This window comes from Cardiocondyla obscurior, linkage group LG21, assembly GCF_019399895.1.
Source record: "Cardiocondyla obscurior isolate alpha-2009 linkage group LG21, Cobs3.1, whole genome shotgun sequence".
In the NCBI taxonomy this organism is placed as follows: domain Eukaryota; kingdom Metazoa; phylum Arthropoda; class Insecta; order Hymenoptera; family Formicidae; genus Cardiocondyla; species Cardiocondyla obscurior.
This window is the reverse complement of record NC_091884.1, coordinates 116,341-135,070: the sequence shown is the minus strand read 5'-3', so window position 1 is coordinate 135,070 and position 18,730 is coordinate 116,341. Positions and strand designations below refer to the sequence as shown.

The window sequence follows — 18,730 nt, the reverse complement described above, 5'->3', positions numbered from 1 at the left end:
AAAGACTTTTCAGCTTTTCGTGAGCTCAGGTAAAAGTCTCATCGTTGTCTCACGATCGCTGAATCTTGCGGCTGCGACAAGACCTAACAATCATTTTGCGCATCTTGAGTTAGAGAAGAAAAAAAAAAGGAACAAAATACTCATGAGATATTACGAAAGGAAGACAATTACAATCTCGCAGGCATAATCGTGAACGCGGGACAAGGATGGACACGTTACAAGGATGAGAATTTGCGCGCGCATACGCTCCGGATTTGCAGACGTTATCTCGAAATTGTGCCTCTATTATGCGACAAATTTGACTACGTCAAAATGTGCAATTAAAACGCTGTCGTCATAAAGAGGGCCTCTATGCACGCGTTACCCCATCGCCCGCTCGCGAAGACGCTCAGCCTTAGCTCAGCGAATATTTCCCGAGTGAGCGCATCACGCGCTTCCAAGCTTATCGCTTAAATGTGTCACAATTAGCAGGACGGACGGCGAATTCTTATTTACCGCGAAACCTATCTGATAACGCGCCACTCCGCCACTCGGCAAAAATCTGACCGATGTAACGATCGGAAGCGAGCGGGCCCTCGTCGGCGTCGAGACATCTTTCACGGCCGTAACGACTTCTGAATTGCGTATAATAATGCGCTCCTCGACTTGATGTAACGCGGTTACCATCAAGCCGAGATACTCGTTTTGCAATACCGCGCAATGAGGTGCGATTTCATCATTGTAAATGAAGACATTCCCGCAAGGATGATCTAACCCCCGTCTTTTTTTTTTTTTCATGAAAAACAGCTGAATACAGACATTTTTGGAATGTACATCACAGAAAACACAAAAGATTAATATTCATACTCTACTGCACGCAAGCTTAAAGCATCTGGAGGATATATCACCGTTTTATTTTCTACTTAAAATAAGGTATGCATGTAATACGTTTTAAATTGAGCTCTTTACAGTTGTTTCTGATTGATATTATCTATTATTATGTTTCAAGCTTTAAGTTTATACTAGTACAATAATTTATTTGTGTATTTCTCCTGTGTATTCTAAAAAATTATTCTCTGGTCTAGTCGATTACGTTACGATACTTTGTTCAGTTGATAAACAGCTTCCTTTCCAAAGCTTCATAAATTGGATCATGTTTTTACGAGCGCGTGTCTTTATTATTTTCAGATCTTCAGCGAAACGATTTCGCGGCAAGTAGCGAGCAACAGCTTTCCGTTGTTTCATGGGTGGACTGGCATGCGGGCTGGTCGCGCTTGTGCAGAAATCAAGAGGCACCGATCCAGCCTGAAAACCATCCCGCTCAGGAGTCAGGACGACGTCGTCGACCCGCTTCTCGCCTCTCGCATCTCACCTCATTACGCCGCGACGGTGAGAGGGACGGGAGAGGAAGAGAAAGACAGAAAGGCGGTGCGAAATAATTTTGTTACGTGTTCTATAAGACGAGAATCGTCGTATGCGCGAGCGATGCCACGCGCTTCTCTCAAACCGGAAGCGGCAGCGATCTGCGACCGGTAGCGCATTCGCGCAAGGCCTCTAGATCTTTATTTTTCTTGTTTTTTTTTCTTTTTTTCTTTCTTTTTTTCTCTCGTTGCGTTGAAAGTCGACTCGCACGACAAGCGTGACAGACCACCGACGGGCGCTTAGATCCGCGTTATCCGAGAATACGACCTGCGTTACGAACGAGCGAAAGTCCTCTCTTCCTTCCTTCGCATAGACTTCGCTGCTGACAAACGACCGGTTAGGTTTCTCGCGGAATGACCGGCTCTAGCTGTCTTGAGGTCTCGCACGCACTTTCGCACCGTCGTGAAACACGGCATACGTATGTTTAATGATTCATGTTATGCACGTACGCGATGTCGCCCTAGAATTAACAAGAGTATTCCTGTAATTAGTTTTCCGATACGTCTTGCTAATTAAAATGCACTTAACGCGCATCCTCGTAACTGAAAGTGGGAGCAAACTTGACACATATTCGCGAATCTCGACTGATCCCAACAATATAATTATCATTTAATATTCAAATACTATTTGGTCCAAGTTAAAAAATAAAATACTAGAAAAGCATATAATAGCACGTAATTGGATTTGAAACTATAGACTGTAGTCACGCAATTTATTACATTTTTTTTTTATAATTGATAATGAAAATTAGAGAAAAACCGAGATCTAATAATGACATTTAACTTTCTCTGTAACTTGTAATTTTCTCACACAATGATGCAGTCGTAAAGTATAGCATTTTTTTCTTTCATCGAAACCATATGATCTTTGCAGAGAAATGAAAAAATTATAATATAATAGAATAAGTATAATACAAAAGTAGCACAATTTAGTATTTTAAATTATTAAATATTTAATATTAATTTAATATTAAATATAAATATTTAAATTTAATTCATAAAAGATTGTTGAGAACAGCTCGTTTCACTAAGTTTCAATTGTATTACAAAGATTGTTAGATCTACCGGCATACTCTTGTCCTAGGTTCGATTGCAGCGGAAAGTTTCAATTACATTTAAATGCTGTTATGTTTCCAAGTGGTAATAAAAAACTGGGAACGTGCTGTAGATATTATCAGTACTACCTAGAATGTACTTCATCTTATCCTTATACATAAGAGGATGATGTCACTTTTTACTGTTATCCGCATCTCGTGAAACTTGCGCACGTATTAATAAACAATACGGTTCTTATTAATAGCTGCCTCTCTCTCTTAGGCTGTATGTGTATATATTAATATTATAATTTTATATATTCGCGTTACAGAATTAAATTCGTCCGATGCTAGTGGAACCGTCATTCTGGAAGCTAATATTCTACAAAATTTGGCAGAAAAATACTCGCCAATCTGAAGTGCACGTCTACTATTTTCAAGAGCGATCGAGCGTATCTGAAAGATGATGAGAATTTGTTTGGATGACTATTCGACAGCATAATGAGATGAGAACAGTGAAAGTTTGTCGCATCGGTAAGTCAACGGATGCTGACGCTGAATCATGATTGCTGATCCATGAATAGCGGTCCACCTTCATGGATCATGTTTCCATGTGTTGTTTCTCATTTCTTTTACCCTTGTAGGGCGCGTAATAAACCGATCCATAAAACAATCATCAATTTTCATGGACATTCGTGTAATATACGAACTTAAAATAGAAATACGTGAAACGTACGGTTTTCTTTTGTGAACAAAATGTCTGGAAAAATATTACGCTGTTATCCCTAAGGTAATTAATTCTTTTATATTTTATAAACTATTCTTTAATTCATTCATTAATATGATATTTTTAATTTTGTTTATTAAATCCCCCTCTTTTGTTTCTTTTTTTTGTAGAAATCGCAGAAACCGCATGTGATATATTATATGCACGCACTTTAGAAAGTGGCTGATGTTGGAAAAAAAAAAAATCCACGATGACAGGAAACACATCAACTTATTTGTCGTGCGTTTGCAAGATATAAAAATGTCATGTTGACATATTCGTACGACAAATACGCATCGCTATGGGCTAACAATTGATTAATATTAATAATACACGGCTAATATAGTTAGCGTTACGAAATACGACGGAATTGGTTGAGCGAGGAGACGGGCGCAAAGAGAAATTACATCGTGAGGCTGCAGTTATTAACACGAGTGAGGTTTTAACGATTGTTTAGAAAAGAGTAAATTGACCACTTTACAAGAGCATCAGTCAATTCTCGGACAATGAGAAACACGAGCCTAGATTTTCCTTCGACGATCTCGATTACCGATGCCAAAGATCTGGAGAAACGATCGAAATAATTGCGTTGTTTTAAAAAGCCCTGGTGCTTTATTTATGTATATACTATATGGTATATGATTAAGAGGAGAATCTTTAGGATTCATGGACCGTTAACTAAGTCGGGAACGGGACCCTGCTGCGGCAATCTTTACGCAACGTACATCGCTTCTCTTGCCGCAATGTCGAGAAAGGACACGATGTGGGAACACGCTATCTCTGCAGAAAGTGCAACGAATAATCCGATTATCTCGAGCTTATCAAACTCCAGCTAGGAACAAAACGATCGATCGCTCCTTTTTTTCATTAAATTTAACATATTTGGTAACTTCGGCAGCTTATAATTATAAATAAATAATTATATACGTACTCACAAAGATTATAATTCGCATGACGTTGAAGACAGATGTCATTTCGCGATCGAGTGTTTCGGGAAATGGAATTTCGAGACGAGAGGAAATTGTTTTGGTTATCAGATGTATCAAGAGCGATAGCGTCACATTGTACTTCTACGTTAATCGCACGTTTGCCGCAATAATTCTACGCGAACGTCCGCCCAGCTTCTTATAAAAGATTTATTCAGCGGCTGCTGATATTTCGTACTTTCACTCGAACACCTTGACCCGCGCACAATCGCATCACAATGCATAGATCTGCAGGTAGCAAACCGCACTTTAAAACCATATCTTTATATTATTAATATAAACTTATGTGCATATATCGATATATTTTATTATTAAATATTTTATATATAAGTAGAATAAATATTCCTAAATCGCAATGCATCTGTTTTTTTTTTTTTTTTTTTTTTTTTTATAGGTGTATCTCCCGTTTGATAATTTTATCTCGAAAATATTTATGCATACTTACAATAAAGCAAAGGTGAGAATAAAAGAAAAAATGTAATTACTAATTTAAATTTTTGCGGTCGAAAATATGTCGATAAATTAACAGCCTTGATTATCAATAAAAGCTTTGATGTACAGTTTGTACCTAACCTTATTTAAAATAATGGCGCCAGTGAAATGCATGGTCTTTTATTGAAAGCTTGTTTGAGATTTCGAGCATGTTTAAGGTATAAAAAAATAATCAACGTTTTTCCAGTAATTATTTTAGTAATCTAGATCGTCGATTCGTATGCGAGATTAAATTACATTTTTTAAAATTATGTTTTACGTGTTTATATCTAAGACTTCCTGAGAGCTACTTGTCGCGATTTTTTAATTAAAATTATTAATTTGGAGCAACATGTGTACACCAGCAAAAATTAGAAAATTAGACCAAGTTGTAGTGAACAGAATCGCAGCTGGGGAGATAATCCAAAGGCCGGCAAATGCATTGAAGGAATTAATAGAGAATAGGTTAGTAATAGAAACTGTGTATCGTAGTGAACGCTTATTGAGTACTAATTTCCACTGTTACATCGTAGTTTGGATGCCAAAGCTACGAACATACAAATCACCACCAAGGAAGGAGGCTTAAAGCTGTTACAGGTATACAATAAATTGTAAGATTAGAATTGTCAAACATTAGTTTGAATTATGCCTATAATAATTGATTTGTTATACCTCTTAGATACAAGATAATGGTACTGGCATCAGAAAAGAAGATTTGGAGATTGTATGCGAGAGATTTACCACAAGTAAGCTACAAAAGTTTGAGGATCTCAACAATCTTGCAACATTTGGATTTCGAGGAGAAGCTCTAGCTAGTATGAGTCACATAGCCCTTCTTACTATTACAACAAAGACAGCAGATGAAAAATGTGCCTACAAGTATGTAAAGTTAACAAAATATGTTTTGTAAGAAAAAAAAAAATTGTATACAAATTAATTAAGTATACCATTCAATCTACATTATTACAGAGCATCATATATTAACAGCAAACTAAAAGCACCTCCAGTACCTTGTGCTGGAAATCAAGGCACTGTAATAACAATAGAAAATCTGTTTTACAATGTGGCAACTCGTAGAAAAGCCTTGTCAAATCCATCAGAGGAATTTACCAAAATTACAGAAGTAGTTATGAGGTATGCTGTACATAATCCAGCAGTAGGATTCACCTTAAAAAAACATGGTGAACCAAGACCTCAGGTAAAATAAATTCTACCAAGATATAGCCAAATATATACAACATATAATATTATTTAAAAAAATATATATAGCAATGTTATTATATTTTTAGTTTCGAACACCACATAATTCAACAAAGCAGAGTAATATAAGAATATTGTACGGCAATCCGGTTGCTCGTGAATTATTAGAAGTTGAGCTTGACGATAAAGATTATCAATTTAAGATGCACAGTTTAATAACTAATCCAAATTACACAAATAAACGAATGGTAATGCTGTTGTTTATCAATAATCGATTGGTTGATTCTAATTGTAAGTTGATGATTAAACTCTATTTATTTTAAAAACTTTAGATTATTTGTAACGTTTTCTTTCGGTTGTTTTTAGCAATCCGTAAAATGTTGGAAGAAATATATACCGTATATCTTCCAAAAAAGGCCCATCCGTGGTGTTATATATCGTTGGATATTAATCCTCATAATATTGATGTTAATGTACATCCGACAAAACACGAGGTTCGATTTCTTCACGAAGATGCGATAATCGAAAGAATAAAATTGGCTTTAGATGAAAGACTGGCTGGTAATAGCGCATCTAGAACGTTTTATTTACAAGCTAGATTACCAAAAGCAGATATTACCAAGGAAGTTCTTGAAGAAGTGTTGCCAGATTATAATAAAGGGAATTTAGATAAATTAAAAAAGACTTACGCTAAAGAGATGATTAGGACAGATTCGTCTGATCAAAAACTTGACAAATTTAATTTTACTATACATTTTGAACAACGAAACAATGACGGTAATACTCTAGCAAAAGAATTAACACATAACGCAGATTCTACGTCCCTCGAAAATCCATTGAAAAAGGAAAACGAACCTGACATTATTAACGAAGATCCACCTGCCAAGAATAATTGTCAGGAAAAAAATTCAACCTTGAATATAAATATCACAAAACCCAATTCTACATTATTACATACCGAAGAAACTCCAGCCGGTAATAATTCAACACATTGGAGTGATATATTAAATAGTGAAGCTTTGTCGGATTCACAAAATATTTACGATTCAGGTAGCTCTGCACAAAAAGAAGGATCGAAAAATATTCGTTCAGACAATACGTTTGATATCTCTGAATTTTTAAAAGACTTGGATGAGGAAGAAGATGATCCTACAGAAGATAAGCCTGTAGATGCTATAGCCGATAAGGCTCGTAAACAAGTGTATCAGTATTTCGGAAATAAAGATATTATCGAGAGTACACAAAAATCTTCGGAAAGAGAAAAAGAGCTGGTCATAGATACAGACGATAATAAGAGAGAAGTTGAAAATGTAATATCCGATGCAAGTCAATCCGAAAAGATACTTTCCATTGAAAAAGATTCTGCTGATGAATCTTCGAAGTCTTTAAAACAATTTAAATCATATTCCGTGAATAATTTTAAGTACGAAGTAAAATTAACGAGTGTCTTGAAATTACGTAAGGAAGTTGAAGATGAATGTCACGAAGGATTAAGAAACATTCTAGCTAATTTGACATTTGTTGGTTGTATCGATCAAACTTCGGCTCTGATACAAAGTGGAGTGAATTTATACATATGCAATACCAGAAAACTAGCGTAAGATTACTTTAACGTGATAAAAATGGAATTTAAAACAGATATATGTATATAAAATTTATTTTAAATAATCAAAGATGTATTTCGTTATTTTTCAGCGAGGAGCTTTTTTACGAAATTATGGTGTATGATTTTGCAAATTTTGGTGTTGTAAAATTTTCGGTACGTATCGTAAATGCAGCAAACCATGTTTATTTTATAGCTGTCTATTATCGCGTGCAATTTTATTTTTTTCAGGAACGGATATCATTGTTTGATTTAGCAATGATTGCTTTAAATTCTGGGGAAACCGGATGGACAGAGGAGGACGGGCCGAAGGAAGAATTGGCAGCAAGAGTGAAGGAATTACTTTTAGAAAAAGCAGACATGATGAACGAATATTTTTCGATTGTTATGGATAAATTAGGAAACTTGAGATCATTGCCCGTGCTATTAGGTATTGTAAATATAACAATGTAATACTGAATATTATATAGTATAAAAAAATAAATATATATATACATATATATGATATTTCAGATAAATATTTTCCATACGAAGCGGAAATTCCATTGTACATAATGCGTTTAGCAACGGAAGTTAATTGGAAGAAAGAACAAGCATGTTTCCAAAATATTTGTCGGGAAACGGCGAAATTTTACAGCTATATCAATCCAAAGCATCAGACACACGATTGGAAGTATGTAACTGAACATGTTTTATATCCCGCAATTAAAGAAAGTTTACTCCCACCAAAACACTTTGCCCATGATTCAACGATATTACAAATAGCAAGTTTACCCGATTTATATAAAGTGTTCGAAAGATGTTGAATTATGCTGACAAAAGTATTATATTTAATTTTTTTATGCGCTTACGAAAATTATTGACGTATTTGATAGCATTATATTTAATATTCCATAAAGTTGTGTAGTTATTACTTTTTACATCAAGATTTATAGTTTGTATAATTACTAGTTACTGATTTACTATATATTATGCATAAAAAATAATTAAAATATATTATTTTTTGTGTCAAAATTTATATTTTATCACATTTTTATAACTTCTTCCTTCTCTCTTTCGTTTTCAATTTTATTACTTTTATTACGATTTTATTATATGATCAAAAATTTTTAAATAAAATAAAATCTGTGTCGAAAATTATTAAATGTAAAATATCTTTTTCGTAATAGCTATAGTGTATATAAATATTTATAAGTATATGTAGTAACAGTATAAATGTCTTTTTACATAAAAGTAGTAGATATATATTTTTTTTTTAATCCTTGTACATTTTATGATATTAATATATTGGATATTTTATATTTTAAATAAAAATTTAACAGAAAATTATAATGTACAGCAATACCTTATATTGAACTTAATGATTTTACAACAAGTTATCAGTTAAAGTTCTATCTATTTTCATATTAGTTATCCTTTAGCCACACCTACTAATGCTGGTCTTACTATTCTTTCATGCAATTTGTACCCTACTTTTGATACAACAACAATTGTTCCAGGCTCCTTGCCTTTAACCTCCTGAAAATAGTACTTATTATTCTCCGAAATTATTGTACATATTATATAATATATAAATAACTTATATACAACTATAATTAATCTTACTTGTTGAAATAATGCTTCATGCTCATTAGGATCAAATTTTTCATTTACAGGATTTAATGAAACTAGGCCATGCTTTTTGAAAACCTATAATATCAAGAGAAAATGGGAAAATGTTTCAACACATATTATTTATATAAAAAAAATAAGGCTAAAATTATATTTACTTTATGTAATTGAGCTTCTGTCATAACCAAGCCTTCATATAAATTCTTTAAGTGTGGATTCTGCTCTGTTAACTCATTCTTTGGCACACTTTCTGTAGCTTTTCCTAATATGTCAGCAACATCTAAAAGATCTTTACAGAAGCCTTGAATACCAAAAAGTTTGGCATCATTAATTTGTTTGGTAAGTCTAACCCTAATGTTCTCTCCTTCAGCCAATGCTCTTTTGTATTTATCATCCAAGGTGTCTCTAAATTCTTTTAAATCGGCAAGTTCTTTATTAATTAGCTCAAGCTCAGCCTTCAGTTTCTTTTCATTTTCTGTACTAGTCTCTGACACTTGAGGTATATCTGTAGAGTTTGGTTTTTTCTCTTCTGTTATTGTACCAAAATTTTGTCTTTGCCAAGACAATGCAAAAGATGTGCATGGCAATCTATAATTTTTATACGTGTATATTAATTTATTTATTACACTTGAATTACCCTCGTTATTTTTACATTTTGCTAAATCATTAAGATTTCAAGATAACAAATTCTGAATTTCTACTTTTGCCTGTAGCGATGTGCAAACTCAATTATACTAAAAACTAAATTGCTTCATGTCACAAGAGAATTAAGTAAACGATAATTTTTGACGTTTATTAAAAGACTTAACATCAAGAAGCAGAATAAAGTAATATAACAAAATCGCTATTAACCTCAACGTGCTGACATGTGATCTCGCAAGTTCAACTGCAATTTTGAATCAATTAAAAAATATTAAGATGCCAATTTACCTCTTTAAGCCTTTATTTATTTGATATAAATTATCAATTGTCACGCGACTAAATCGCAGTACCGCCGGCACAACGATTGATGCCATAATTCAATCGCAGCTCCAAACGAGATTTCGGATCTCAGATGATGAAACTAGACGAGATGGAACGATCAGAAAACGCGAAAGGTTATAATCACGGAATATTGAGAAACACAAAGTGTCGTAACTCACTTTAGAGGTTGATCGAATCGTTCATTCAATCGTTCTAAACGTATCTCTGTTTATTTAGCAATATTTTTCATCTAGTTATATATTAATTATATATTATATATATGTTTAATTAAAAAAAATTCTTTTTTAGCAGTATGGATGTTTTGACGATACGAGAAAAAACTATGCGCGCGCTACGCGAGCGTCATATTTTTTAAGAAACCTTAATTACAAAGTACGAAAAAAAAAATCATGCGACTTACCAATCTGCATGAGCTGCAGCGGAGTTGAAGTATTCTGCCGGTGACTGTAACATAAAATGCAAAATATTAATGTAGAGATTATATTAACTAATAAAGTTAATAAAAAAAAGGTAAGTTCTTTTTTTAAATAAAAATTTAATTTAAAGAATTAATTCTCACCTAAAAGTTGCTCCGCCGATGCAGGATGCCCTTCCCGAGCCTGTTCCTCCTCTCAGATGGGACGTCGTGACGAGTCGTCCTTCCGCGAACAAGTCACTCGCGAACACCCCGACCGTGATTTTACAATCGCGAAAATTATTAATCACTTTTGCGCGTTCTTGTTCGGCACTCGCGTTTAGAACAAAGCCGTCCGAATACTGTACGGAACTCCCGGAACGACCGACGAACCGGCTGCGGTTCGTATAATTAATAATATCGACGGTGACGACACTTTCGTTGACAGCAGTGGACGCAGCTGCGTCGATCTGTAACAAAAAAATATATATAATTTAATAAACGGCAACAATAGAATCGACTGTCATCTAATACAGGCATCGCGGCAATTTTTTACAGACAGGACATAAATTACTTGTTGAAAAGAGAGAAATAATTGACCTCAAAGTCGCCATTTATTAATGCAAAAATTAATTTTCAATCAAGTTTTAATTACTGCGCTAAGTAATTCGGTAAAAATATGTAATGGAAAAATAATTTGCGCGCTACAGAGAAAATGGCGAACGGTGTTAAAAAATCTCTCCACACGGCACCGCCACCTGTCAACGTAACGCGACCATCCGCCCGCGTTCGCTCCGCAGTTTGTGACCTGTGCTTCATGCTGCAATCGCGGCGGTTCCGTGACGAGGGTGGACGAAACGTCCTGACGGCATCTCGCGAGGTAATTTCGCGAACAACCAAAGCGATTCTTATCCCCGCGTTTCGTGTCCGCTTGTCCGAGAGTCGACGCGATTAAGGAACGGGACGTGTGTTGTCCCCGTGTACAGCAATGTCGGACACTCGGCGACGTCGCAAGTCCAACCAGTCGTGCGGCTCTGACGATCTCTCGGACTCGTACGAGGAGCTGAACGCAACGAAGGAGACCCAGGTAAGTGTAGTATACGACCCCCTTTGATTTGCGATCGACGAGAATGGCTTTAAATGCGACACCGGATCATACCGCCATCGGATCCACCCTTGGCGTCGCGACACGCCACGCCACGCTTTGCTTTGCTTTGCTTTGCTTTGCTCTGCTCTCCACGGAGCTCACAATTAGTCGTGCGACGGACTGTGGGGATAACGGAACGAGAAATCTAGCTTTACAAGTTGCCAGCTGATAACAATTAAACGGGCAGTTGGGCAAACCGCGATATTCGACGCCGTTTATTACTTTCAGTTGTCGATCGCTGCTGGCAGGCATGGGGGCTTCGAACTTTGTACGCCAGTTACAACGTGGACAGATAATTCCGAGAATATTATCTTGCACCGATCGTTATATATGTTACTGCCGCATGGGTGTTTTATTCGATGCTATTAAAATGCCCTGTCCTTGCTTTTTTTGTCAATTTATTATCAACCCATTTTACTTCAGTTGAGAGAGGAAAGAGTTTGTCCTCTAAGCTGCCTCTCAGGTTGTTTGGAACGCGAGATGCAAGTAATTTAATATTATTGAGATTAAAACTGTATGGCAAGAGCGAGGGGTGAACCACTACTTCAAAAAATTTATAACAGTTGCCATTTTCGGCAATATGGTACATTTTATTGCATTTGTATTACTATTGTATTGTACTCTTATTCCCTGGGTAATTTTATTCCCAGTTTTCTTATTATTCTTCTTAATTAATTAATTATTTTTTGAAGTGACTTTTGAATTATGCCAAAAGTGACAAATAAGTCAAACTTACAAATATCTTTTCTACTGGCAGCTTTTATATTTATTGCAATATTTGAATTAATTAATTGTAATGTATTAAATATTTTTTTAAGCAAAAACAAACTTCTGTTTTAGTTCGTGTAATTTAGGAAGACTAATTATTTATTATTATTATTATTTATTATTATTATTATTATTTTTTATTATTTTTATTATTTTTTTTTTTATTATTTTATTTTATTTTTTTTTTATTTTTTTTTTTTTCCGAGTGCATTAATTGGCTAAATAAAGAACCAATGATAAAAATTAATCAACAAACTAAAGACGATATCTCATAATTACAGATAAAAAGAAATGTTATATACGTGTTATTATTCACTCACACAAATTAAAAATGCATAAATAATAATTAAAAATTATTTTTTAATTAATTGTGAATATGTACATATCTTTAAGACTTTTTATTTGAATATATTGCATTAAACATTTTCCTGTTTATAGAGCAGCGAACAAACTGACGGGCATCAAGATTCGGAATGTGATATTTATGAAAGCGATTCTGATGCTGAATCGCAAGAAGGGGGAGAACAACGTGAAAGCGGAGATGGACAAGAAGAAGAGAAACAGCAAAAAAAGCTGGATGACGACGAGGACAGACGTAATCCACAGTATATTCCAAAACGAGGAACGTTTTATGAGCATGATGATCGTACAACTGACGAAGTAACTGATAATAACACAGAACAGCAAACAAATGTGAAAGAGACCAAAGAGAAGAAGGTATGGAAGGATAAGGAAGATAGATGGGATCACGATCGATATAACGATGAAGAACAAGCTCCGAAAAGACCCGAGGAATTGATAGCAACGTATGGTTACGATATTAGAAACGAAGAAGGGCCACCTAGAGCTAGAAGGAGAAGGAGATATGGGTGAGTTTATTAAAAAATTTTATTTCCTGTAAACTTTGATTTTACGTCGTGTTATATGCATTGTATTTGTTCAGTCGCGGACCCAACAAATATACAAGAAATTGGGAGGATGAAGACGCTTATGGAAAAACTACACCTGGTAGAGGAAACGGTGGTAGACGCTTTCATAAAAATAACGAAGAGTTTCCTGCTCTTGGTAACAGTAAGGTAAATGTTACGCAATATGCGTTAAATATGATTGATTATTACTAATGTCATCAAACATCTCTTTATCGAAATCTTTTATTTGTTTTTCTGTTAATTTATACAGACTACTCCAACTAAAGTAGAGGAACCTGTAATTTCATCGGCTTGGTACAGCAGTAAGAACAAAATACAAAACAAAACCCAAAACTTTCCACCGCTTCAATCACAACAAGATAGTGCAAAAACTAAGCCCGCTAGCGCCTCCAATACATCCATGTATGTGTTACATTTTTTAATTATATTTAAACAACCTTTTATTATTAGTAAAATCGATTTTTTTTTTTTTTTTTTAATAAAAATGACATTACAGAAGTGAAAACAAAGCATCAGATGAATCCAGTAATACATCTTGGAAAAAGGACGGTAGACATGTTACTCAAAATCAAAATGCAAATGGGAACCCTGGCTCTGGGGGTGATGCGGAAAAATTAACTAATCCCAAGCCATTACTAAGAGAGAATAACAAAAGGAACACCCAAGAGTCTGTCAGCTTGGCCGCGAGTAGAACGCGTGGAAGAGGTTTTAAATCCAACGCTAATAACAACATGGTCACTAACAGAATAATTGAAAATAAATCAAAAACCCGTGGGCCAGGTCCGGTTACGGTAGAAAATAGACGAAATAATACCGCGTCACATAATGAAGAGCATCAACTTGCTCATGACGTGAAACAACAACTGAATCTTAATGATGGTAATCAATATCATCAATCTGCACGACACAGCAGTGAGTTTTGGTCAATAGTATTGTTTAAAAAATAAATTTAAACAATATGATAATAAAGTTAAATTTTTGGCGATTAAAATTATTGATATTACTTTATAATATTAGAAAAAATTACAAAAAGTTTTCTCAATTAATTTAATTAATTATGTCTTTAATTTTTTTAAATTGTATTTTTTTTTTAATTACAAGAGCCTATTTTTTAATCTTTAATTAATTGTTTTTCCTAATTTGTGTAGAAGGCTTTTTTACATCCTCCAACCAACACAGATCAAATACAGTACCTCCTAGAATGCAGCAACAACAGCAGCAGCAGCAGCAGCAACAATCGCATCAGCCACAAACACATTCACCGCAACAAACAATACAGCAACAACAGCAGCAGCAGGACAGTTCTGGAAATAGACCTAAACGATATTCCAGTCTTCGTCAACGACCTGCTATTTCAGAAACGCCTGCACAACAAAATTATCCATCTCAACATGCTCAACATGGATATTTTCCGCCACAAGGTAATCACGCGTATTGACATTACTTAATTTTATTTTAATGCATGTTCTTAATCTATTTCTTATGATATATGCTTTTACATGGCCTAATACAAGCATGTATATAATATTAATATATCGCTTGTGCATATGCGTACCTAGCTGGAAACTCAAGAGCCGTTTTAGATTCTCAAGGTAAGAAAAAAGTACATATATAAATTAAAACTATGTATAAAAGTTATTCAATTATTTAAATATATATTTTTGTTAAGTATTTTGTATTTATTTAAACTAAAAAAAACTGCATGAAAAAAATAGAGGGAGCAAAAGTTATTGTATATTTATAAAAAAAGTTTTTGTATAAAATTTTTTAATGTTGAAAATTGGTTATATAAAAATTACTTTACAGACTGTTTTATTGAAAGTATTTTTTAAATTATTTGTAAGATATTTTTAACTAATTTATCATGCATTTTAGGTTACCCTCAAGGGCATTTTGAACAGTCTTCTCCAGTTGCTCCAGCCACTGCACCTATGACAGGACAACCTGTTATTTCTCTACCACCTGGTGGACAAGCTGCTAGTTATGCCCCACCACCATTTTTAGTACCACCACCGCAATTTATGCCACCTCAAACAGCACCTCCTAGTATAATTAATTATGTTCCTGGTCCAAATGGTCCAACATTTCCACCTAACTTTCAAGGTTACCAAGGATATAATCCTTCAGTGCAGGTGAGACTATGAAATCTTTTTAAGTGTTGGAAAAAAAAAAAAAAAAATTATAAAAAAGATAAAGATATGCAATACATGATAAGATATTTTATAATTAATTTTGTGGTTTAATGACGCAGCCTCAGGGTCCACCACCACCTCAAGAGTTATACCAACCACAAGGGTGTACTTATTACAGTCCTGCGCAACAACAACAGCAACAGCAACAAACTGCTCCTTTGCGACGACCGAAAGCAGCGATACCTATTCTTCCACCACCCGATAATCAGCAAAGCGGTAGAGGAAGAGGAAGAAGCACTCAGCAATACCAGAATAATCAATCTGCAGGTAACGTGCAACAGACTGAACAAGAAATCAAGAGTAGTAATGCCGTGGAAAGTGACGAGAAACCTGTACTGGGACAATTCGACAGTGCGCAAATTGAACAGCCAAGCACGCTGAATCTAGAATCTCAGAAGGTTGAAGCTTCGGATGCGGACAAAGCAGTGAATGATTTAGACGAGCAAGTAGAGATTATTACCAATGTCGACGCTCATGTAAATATTGACGCGTCACCCGTTAAAAAAGATAATTTGGACGATAGCGTCAGTGTTAAGGAACTGTTAGAAGTAACGTCTAATGAAAAAAACACAGTTTCTCACAACCCAACGACATTAGCTAGCGTCGAGACTGAATTAGGTAACATTGAATCCGCAATTCCCGAAGGTACCATTATTGAAAAAGCTGCAGCCTAAGAAGCGTTATTATTAACATTTGCGCCTTGTATTCATACGTTTCTCTCTGCGTATTAAAATGTCGCTATTATATCGAATTGTACACGACGCGCTTGGGCGAAATGTTGCTTTGGAAATGTCTAGTTCATTCGCATCCCCATAATCGTATATTTATTCTATAACGCAATTGCGTATACAATTTTTCGTTATAGAATTATGGGTGCAGAATAATAATTTAATTCATATTTGAAGGAATGCATTAAGACATGTACACTCACCGTCAGGAATGGTATTCGTGGTGCTGCGACAGCGGCTAGCGTACGTGACCTTGGTGTGGGGTGCGTCGAATCTCACACGAAGCACGTGCGTAGATGTGTTACGGAGCACCGGTCACAGAGGATTGAGGGGGAACGCGGCCTACTGCTAGTACACCTCCCCGCACTCGGCGACCGAGAGAGGGGATAGTCACGTACGCCAGCCCCCGTCGTTGCTCGTCGCAGGAAATGCCGTATCTGCTTTACAGTGTATGTACATGGCAACATATAGCTTTAAAGCCATTAATCCGTCACTAATCGTTTATTTTGATTAAAAAAATTTAAAGCTAATATTTTAATTTAATTTGCTAATTTAACAGCGAAAAATCGTACCTATTCAAATAAATTATTAAATTATTACTATTAAATCATTTACTTAAATTAAAAAATATTTTTTTAAGATTTATAATGTCAATAAATTTTATCGAAATAGATTTTTATTTTATTATTGTTTTTTCTTTTTAGTACAACTTATGCAAGATAATTACAGTGACGGATTTAAAGCTTTTAAAAGCTTTACTGATAATTGCTTTGAAGGGTAAAGAAGTTCTATCAAAGAATCGATACGCGAATAATGCTATTAAATATAAGTTTAAAGCATAAATTAAAAAAGCGTATTAACTTAATGGGAACTATAATCCGTATTTATAATAATGTCTAAAATAGGAGCCTCGTAATGCGCTGACATTATTATTGCCTGGAGTATAAAGTAACAATGATTTTTTCATATGCGAATTCTACCTATAACTGGTCACTATTTAGCAAGGAACGTTATCGTGTTCTAATGTAATAAACTTGGCAGTAACATGGGCCATGGAGTGTAACACGATATAACCGCTAATTCTATACTTTTTCAATGTTATGACTACCTACAATGCAGAAATGTTTGTAGTTATAATATTAACGAAATACATTTCATTGAGTAACATAAGTGTACATCTTTTTGTATACAAAATCGGGATATTTAATTTTACAGGTTTTTTCTTTTTTTCTTCCATATGTATTTTTGCACTTTTTCTCTTGTTTTTTAACTATGTTTGAAAAAAGGAGAGACAAATTGCATTTTGCAGAAAATACATGGAAGTAACAGAAATGAACAGTCTGTCAGATATCTTTAATTTGTTTTTTTTTTTTTTTTTTCATATAATAATTATCTCTCTTTCATTACATTTTATTTACATACTTTTAGTTTCACAAATTGGTCATTTTCGTAAGTTATACTGTAATTGGCCATTGTCACAAAATAAAAAAGTTCTTTTTTCTTTTGAGATATTATGCTTCTAAGATCTAACTTCAATATTACTAGAGTGATTAATCAGTGAAGTAAGATAATTATTTTTGTGAATACATTGATAACAGCGAAAGAGTACTTTGAAACGATTAATTAAATTTTGTTTTTAATTCTTCGTGATTACATTTAGAAGTATAATTATGGCAATGTTGAATGCAAAGCCTTAAACAAAATTCTATAAAAAAGAACGATATGATATTTCTCGATAGGGAATTTATACATGGTGAACAGCACTTCTACGCAATAAAAATGTAAATTTATATGCAAACGAAGTGAACAAGAATGTTATTCGCTGTAGCATATTGTACAGTTTATAACAACTAATACATTAGTAATAACTTTATATAATAACTTTAAGCTTTAAACGTTAGGATTACGTACACTTTATTAAACTTTGTAGATATATTTTGATTGATATAATTGTATTATAGGAAAAATAATTAACATAAATGATATACACGAAAACGGAGCATAAATGAGTACTTTAAAATATGGAATAGGTAGAGAATACCTAACTTAACGCTTTGTATTTACATTCTTGCGTTTATTTCTTTGATTTTTAACGTACGTCTCTTTAGGTCTCCAACTTTTAGTTATCGATCTGTGATGTACATTGTTATCTAAATCTATATCTACAGTATAATAAAGTAAAAGGTTTAAAGCATCAAATCTCAACGATATCACGTGGACTTTTATACATAATATTCACTTATATGTTATTAATTCAATATTGTGTGACTCAGGGTTTCAATTCAGCGAAACTTGAAGAATGTTTGTTCAACTTAAGCAGGATATATAGAAGTATATTACTGAGCTGTTGACTTTGCAGAACTATGCAGCAGGGTCTCAGTACATATATAAAGCGCTTTTCGCCAAATGTTCCTTTACCCACAAGTTTCTTTGTTCAATATAATCTCTGTTAAAAAAAAAAAAAAAAAAAACAATTATTTTTAGTTGTTAATTATTGTAAAAGCTGTGGATGCTGCT

The 18,730-nt window shown here is 34.1% G+C and overlaps 3 protein-coding genes and 1 long non-coding RNA gene across 7 annotated transcripts; 2 read left to right on the top strand and 2 right to left on the bottom strand.

Annotated features, from left to right (window-relative positions):
- Positions 1 to 3: 3 nt before the first annotated feature.
- LOC139110739 (uncharacterized) lies at positions 4 to 11,158 on the bottom strand. Its single transcript, XR_011547042.1, has 3 exons — positions 10,615 to 11,158; positions 10,456 to 10,499; positions 4 to 83 (listed from the first exon to the last, which is right to left on the bottom strand). It is a non-coding gene; the product is annotated as an uncharacterized lncRNA (long non-coding RNA).
- On the top strand, positions 4,787 to 8,419 carry Mlh1 (DNA mismatch repair ATPase Mlh1). Of its 2 annotated transcripts, none has more exons than XM_070670720.1 (9): positions 4,787 to 5,122; positions 5,191 to 5,254; positions 5,337 to 5,536; positions 5,627 to 5,855; positions 5,947 to 6,148; positions 6,224 to 7,454; positions 7,553 to 7,616; positions 7,692 to 7,890; positions 7,974 to 8,419. In XM_070670720.1, exons 1-9 carry the CDS (start codon positions 5,010 to 5,012, stop codon positions 8,264 to 8,266), a joined length of 2,595 nt encoding a protein of 864 aa, XP_070526821.1. In that variant the 5' UTR covers positions 4,787 to 5,009; the 3' UTR covers positions 8,267 to 8,419. The 2 variants fall into 2 exon arrangements, with proteins under 2 accessions (XP_070526821.1, XP_070526822.1); XM_070670721.1 differs by having other exon boundaries at positions 5,072 to 5,122; positions 5,191 to 5,268.
- Roe1 (grpE protein homolog, mitochondrial Roe1) lies at positions 8,631 to 10,324 on the bottom strand. Of its 2 annotated transcripts, XM_070670726.1 has the most exons (5): positions 10,214 to 10,324; positions 10,002 to 10,134; positions 9,230 to 9,659; positions 9,066 to 9,149; positions 8,631 to 8,978 (listed from the first exon to the last, which is right to left on the bottom strand). In XM_070670726.1, the coding sequence occupies exons 2-5, from the start codon at positions 10,085 to 10,087 to the stop codon at positions 8,871 to 8,873; spliced, it is 708 nt and encodes a 235-aa protein (XP_070526827.1). In that variant the 5' UTR covers positions 10,088 to 10,134; positions 10,214 to 10,324; the 3' UTR covers positions 8,631 to 8,870. The 2 variants fall into 2 exon arrangements, with proteins under 2 accessions (XP_070526827.1, XP_070526826.1); XM_070670725.1 differs by lacking the exon at positions 10,214 to 10,324 and having other exon boundaries at positions 10,002 to 10,187.
- A 137-nt stretch (positions 11,159 to 11,295) lies between the features above and the next one.
- Positions 11,296 to 18,687, top strand: Btz (CASC3 exon junction complex subunit). Of its 2 annotated transcripts, XM_070670722.1 has the most exons (9): positions 11,296 to 11,536; positions 12,803 to 13,233; positions 13,308 to 13,440; positions 13,544 to 13,695; positions 13,790 to 14,205; positions 14,442 to 14,714; positions 14,853 to 14,885; positions 15,169 to 15,425; positions 15,545 to 18,687. In XM_070670722.1, exons 1-9 carry the CDS (start codon positions 11,438 to 11,440, stop codon positions 16,157 to 16,159), a joined length of 2,409 nt encoding a protein of 802 aa, XP_070526823.1. In that variant the 5' UTR covers positions 11,296 to 11,437; the 3' UTR covers positions 16,160 to 18,687. The 2 variants fall into 2 exon arrangements, with proteins under 2 accessions (XP_070526823.1, XP_070526824.1); XM_070670723.1 differs by lacking the exon at positions 14,853 to 14,885.
- Positions 18,688 to 18,730: the final 43 nt, after the last annotated feature.

Coding starts and splice junctions, on each gene's coding strand:
- Roe1 (XM_070670726.1), bottom strand. CDS start 10,087: ATGGCATCAATCGTTGTGCCGGCGGTACTGCGATTTAGTCGCGTGACA. Junction 9,150..9,229: donor CAGAAGCTCAATTACATAAA/GTAAATATAATT, acceptor TTGATATTATAG/GTTTTCAAAAAGCATGGCCT. Junction 8,979..9,065: donor ATGAAGCATTATTTCAACAA/GTAAGATTAATT, acceptor TACTATTTTCAG/GAGGTTAAAGGCAAGGAGCC.
- Btz (XM_070670722.1), top strand. CDS start 11,438: ATGTCGGACACTCGGCGACGTCGCAAGTCCAACCAGTCGTGCGGCTCT. Junction 11,537..12,802: donor ACGCAACGAAGGAGACCCAG/GTAAGTGTAGTA, acceptor TCCTGTTTATAG/AGCAGCGAACAAACTGACGG. Junction 14,886..15,168: donor AGCCGTTTTAGATTCTCAAG/GTAAGAAAAAAG, acceptor CATGCATTTTAG/GTTACCCTCAAGGGCATTTT.
- Mlh1 (XM_070670720.1), top strand. CDS start 5,010: ATGTGTACACCAGCAAAAATTAGAAAATTAGACCAAGTTGTAGTGAAC. Junction 5,856..5,946: donor ATGGTGAACCAAGACCTCAG/GTAAAATAAATT, acceptor TTATATTTTTAG/TTTCGAACACCACATAATTC. Junction 7,891..7,973: donor ATCATTGCCCGTGCTATTAG/GTATTGTAAATA, acceptor ATGATATTTCAG/ATAAATATTTTCCATACGAA.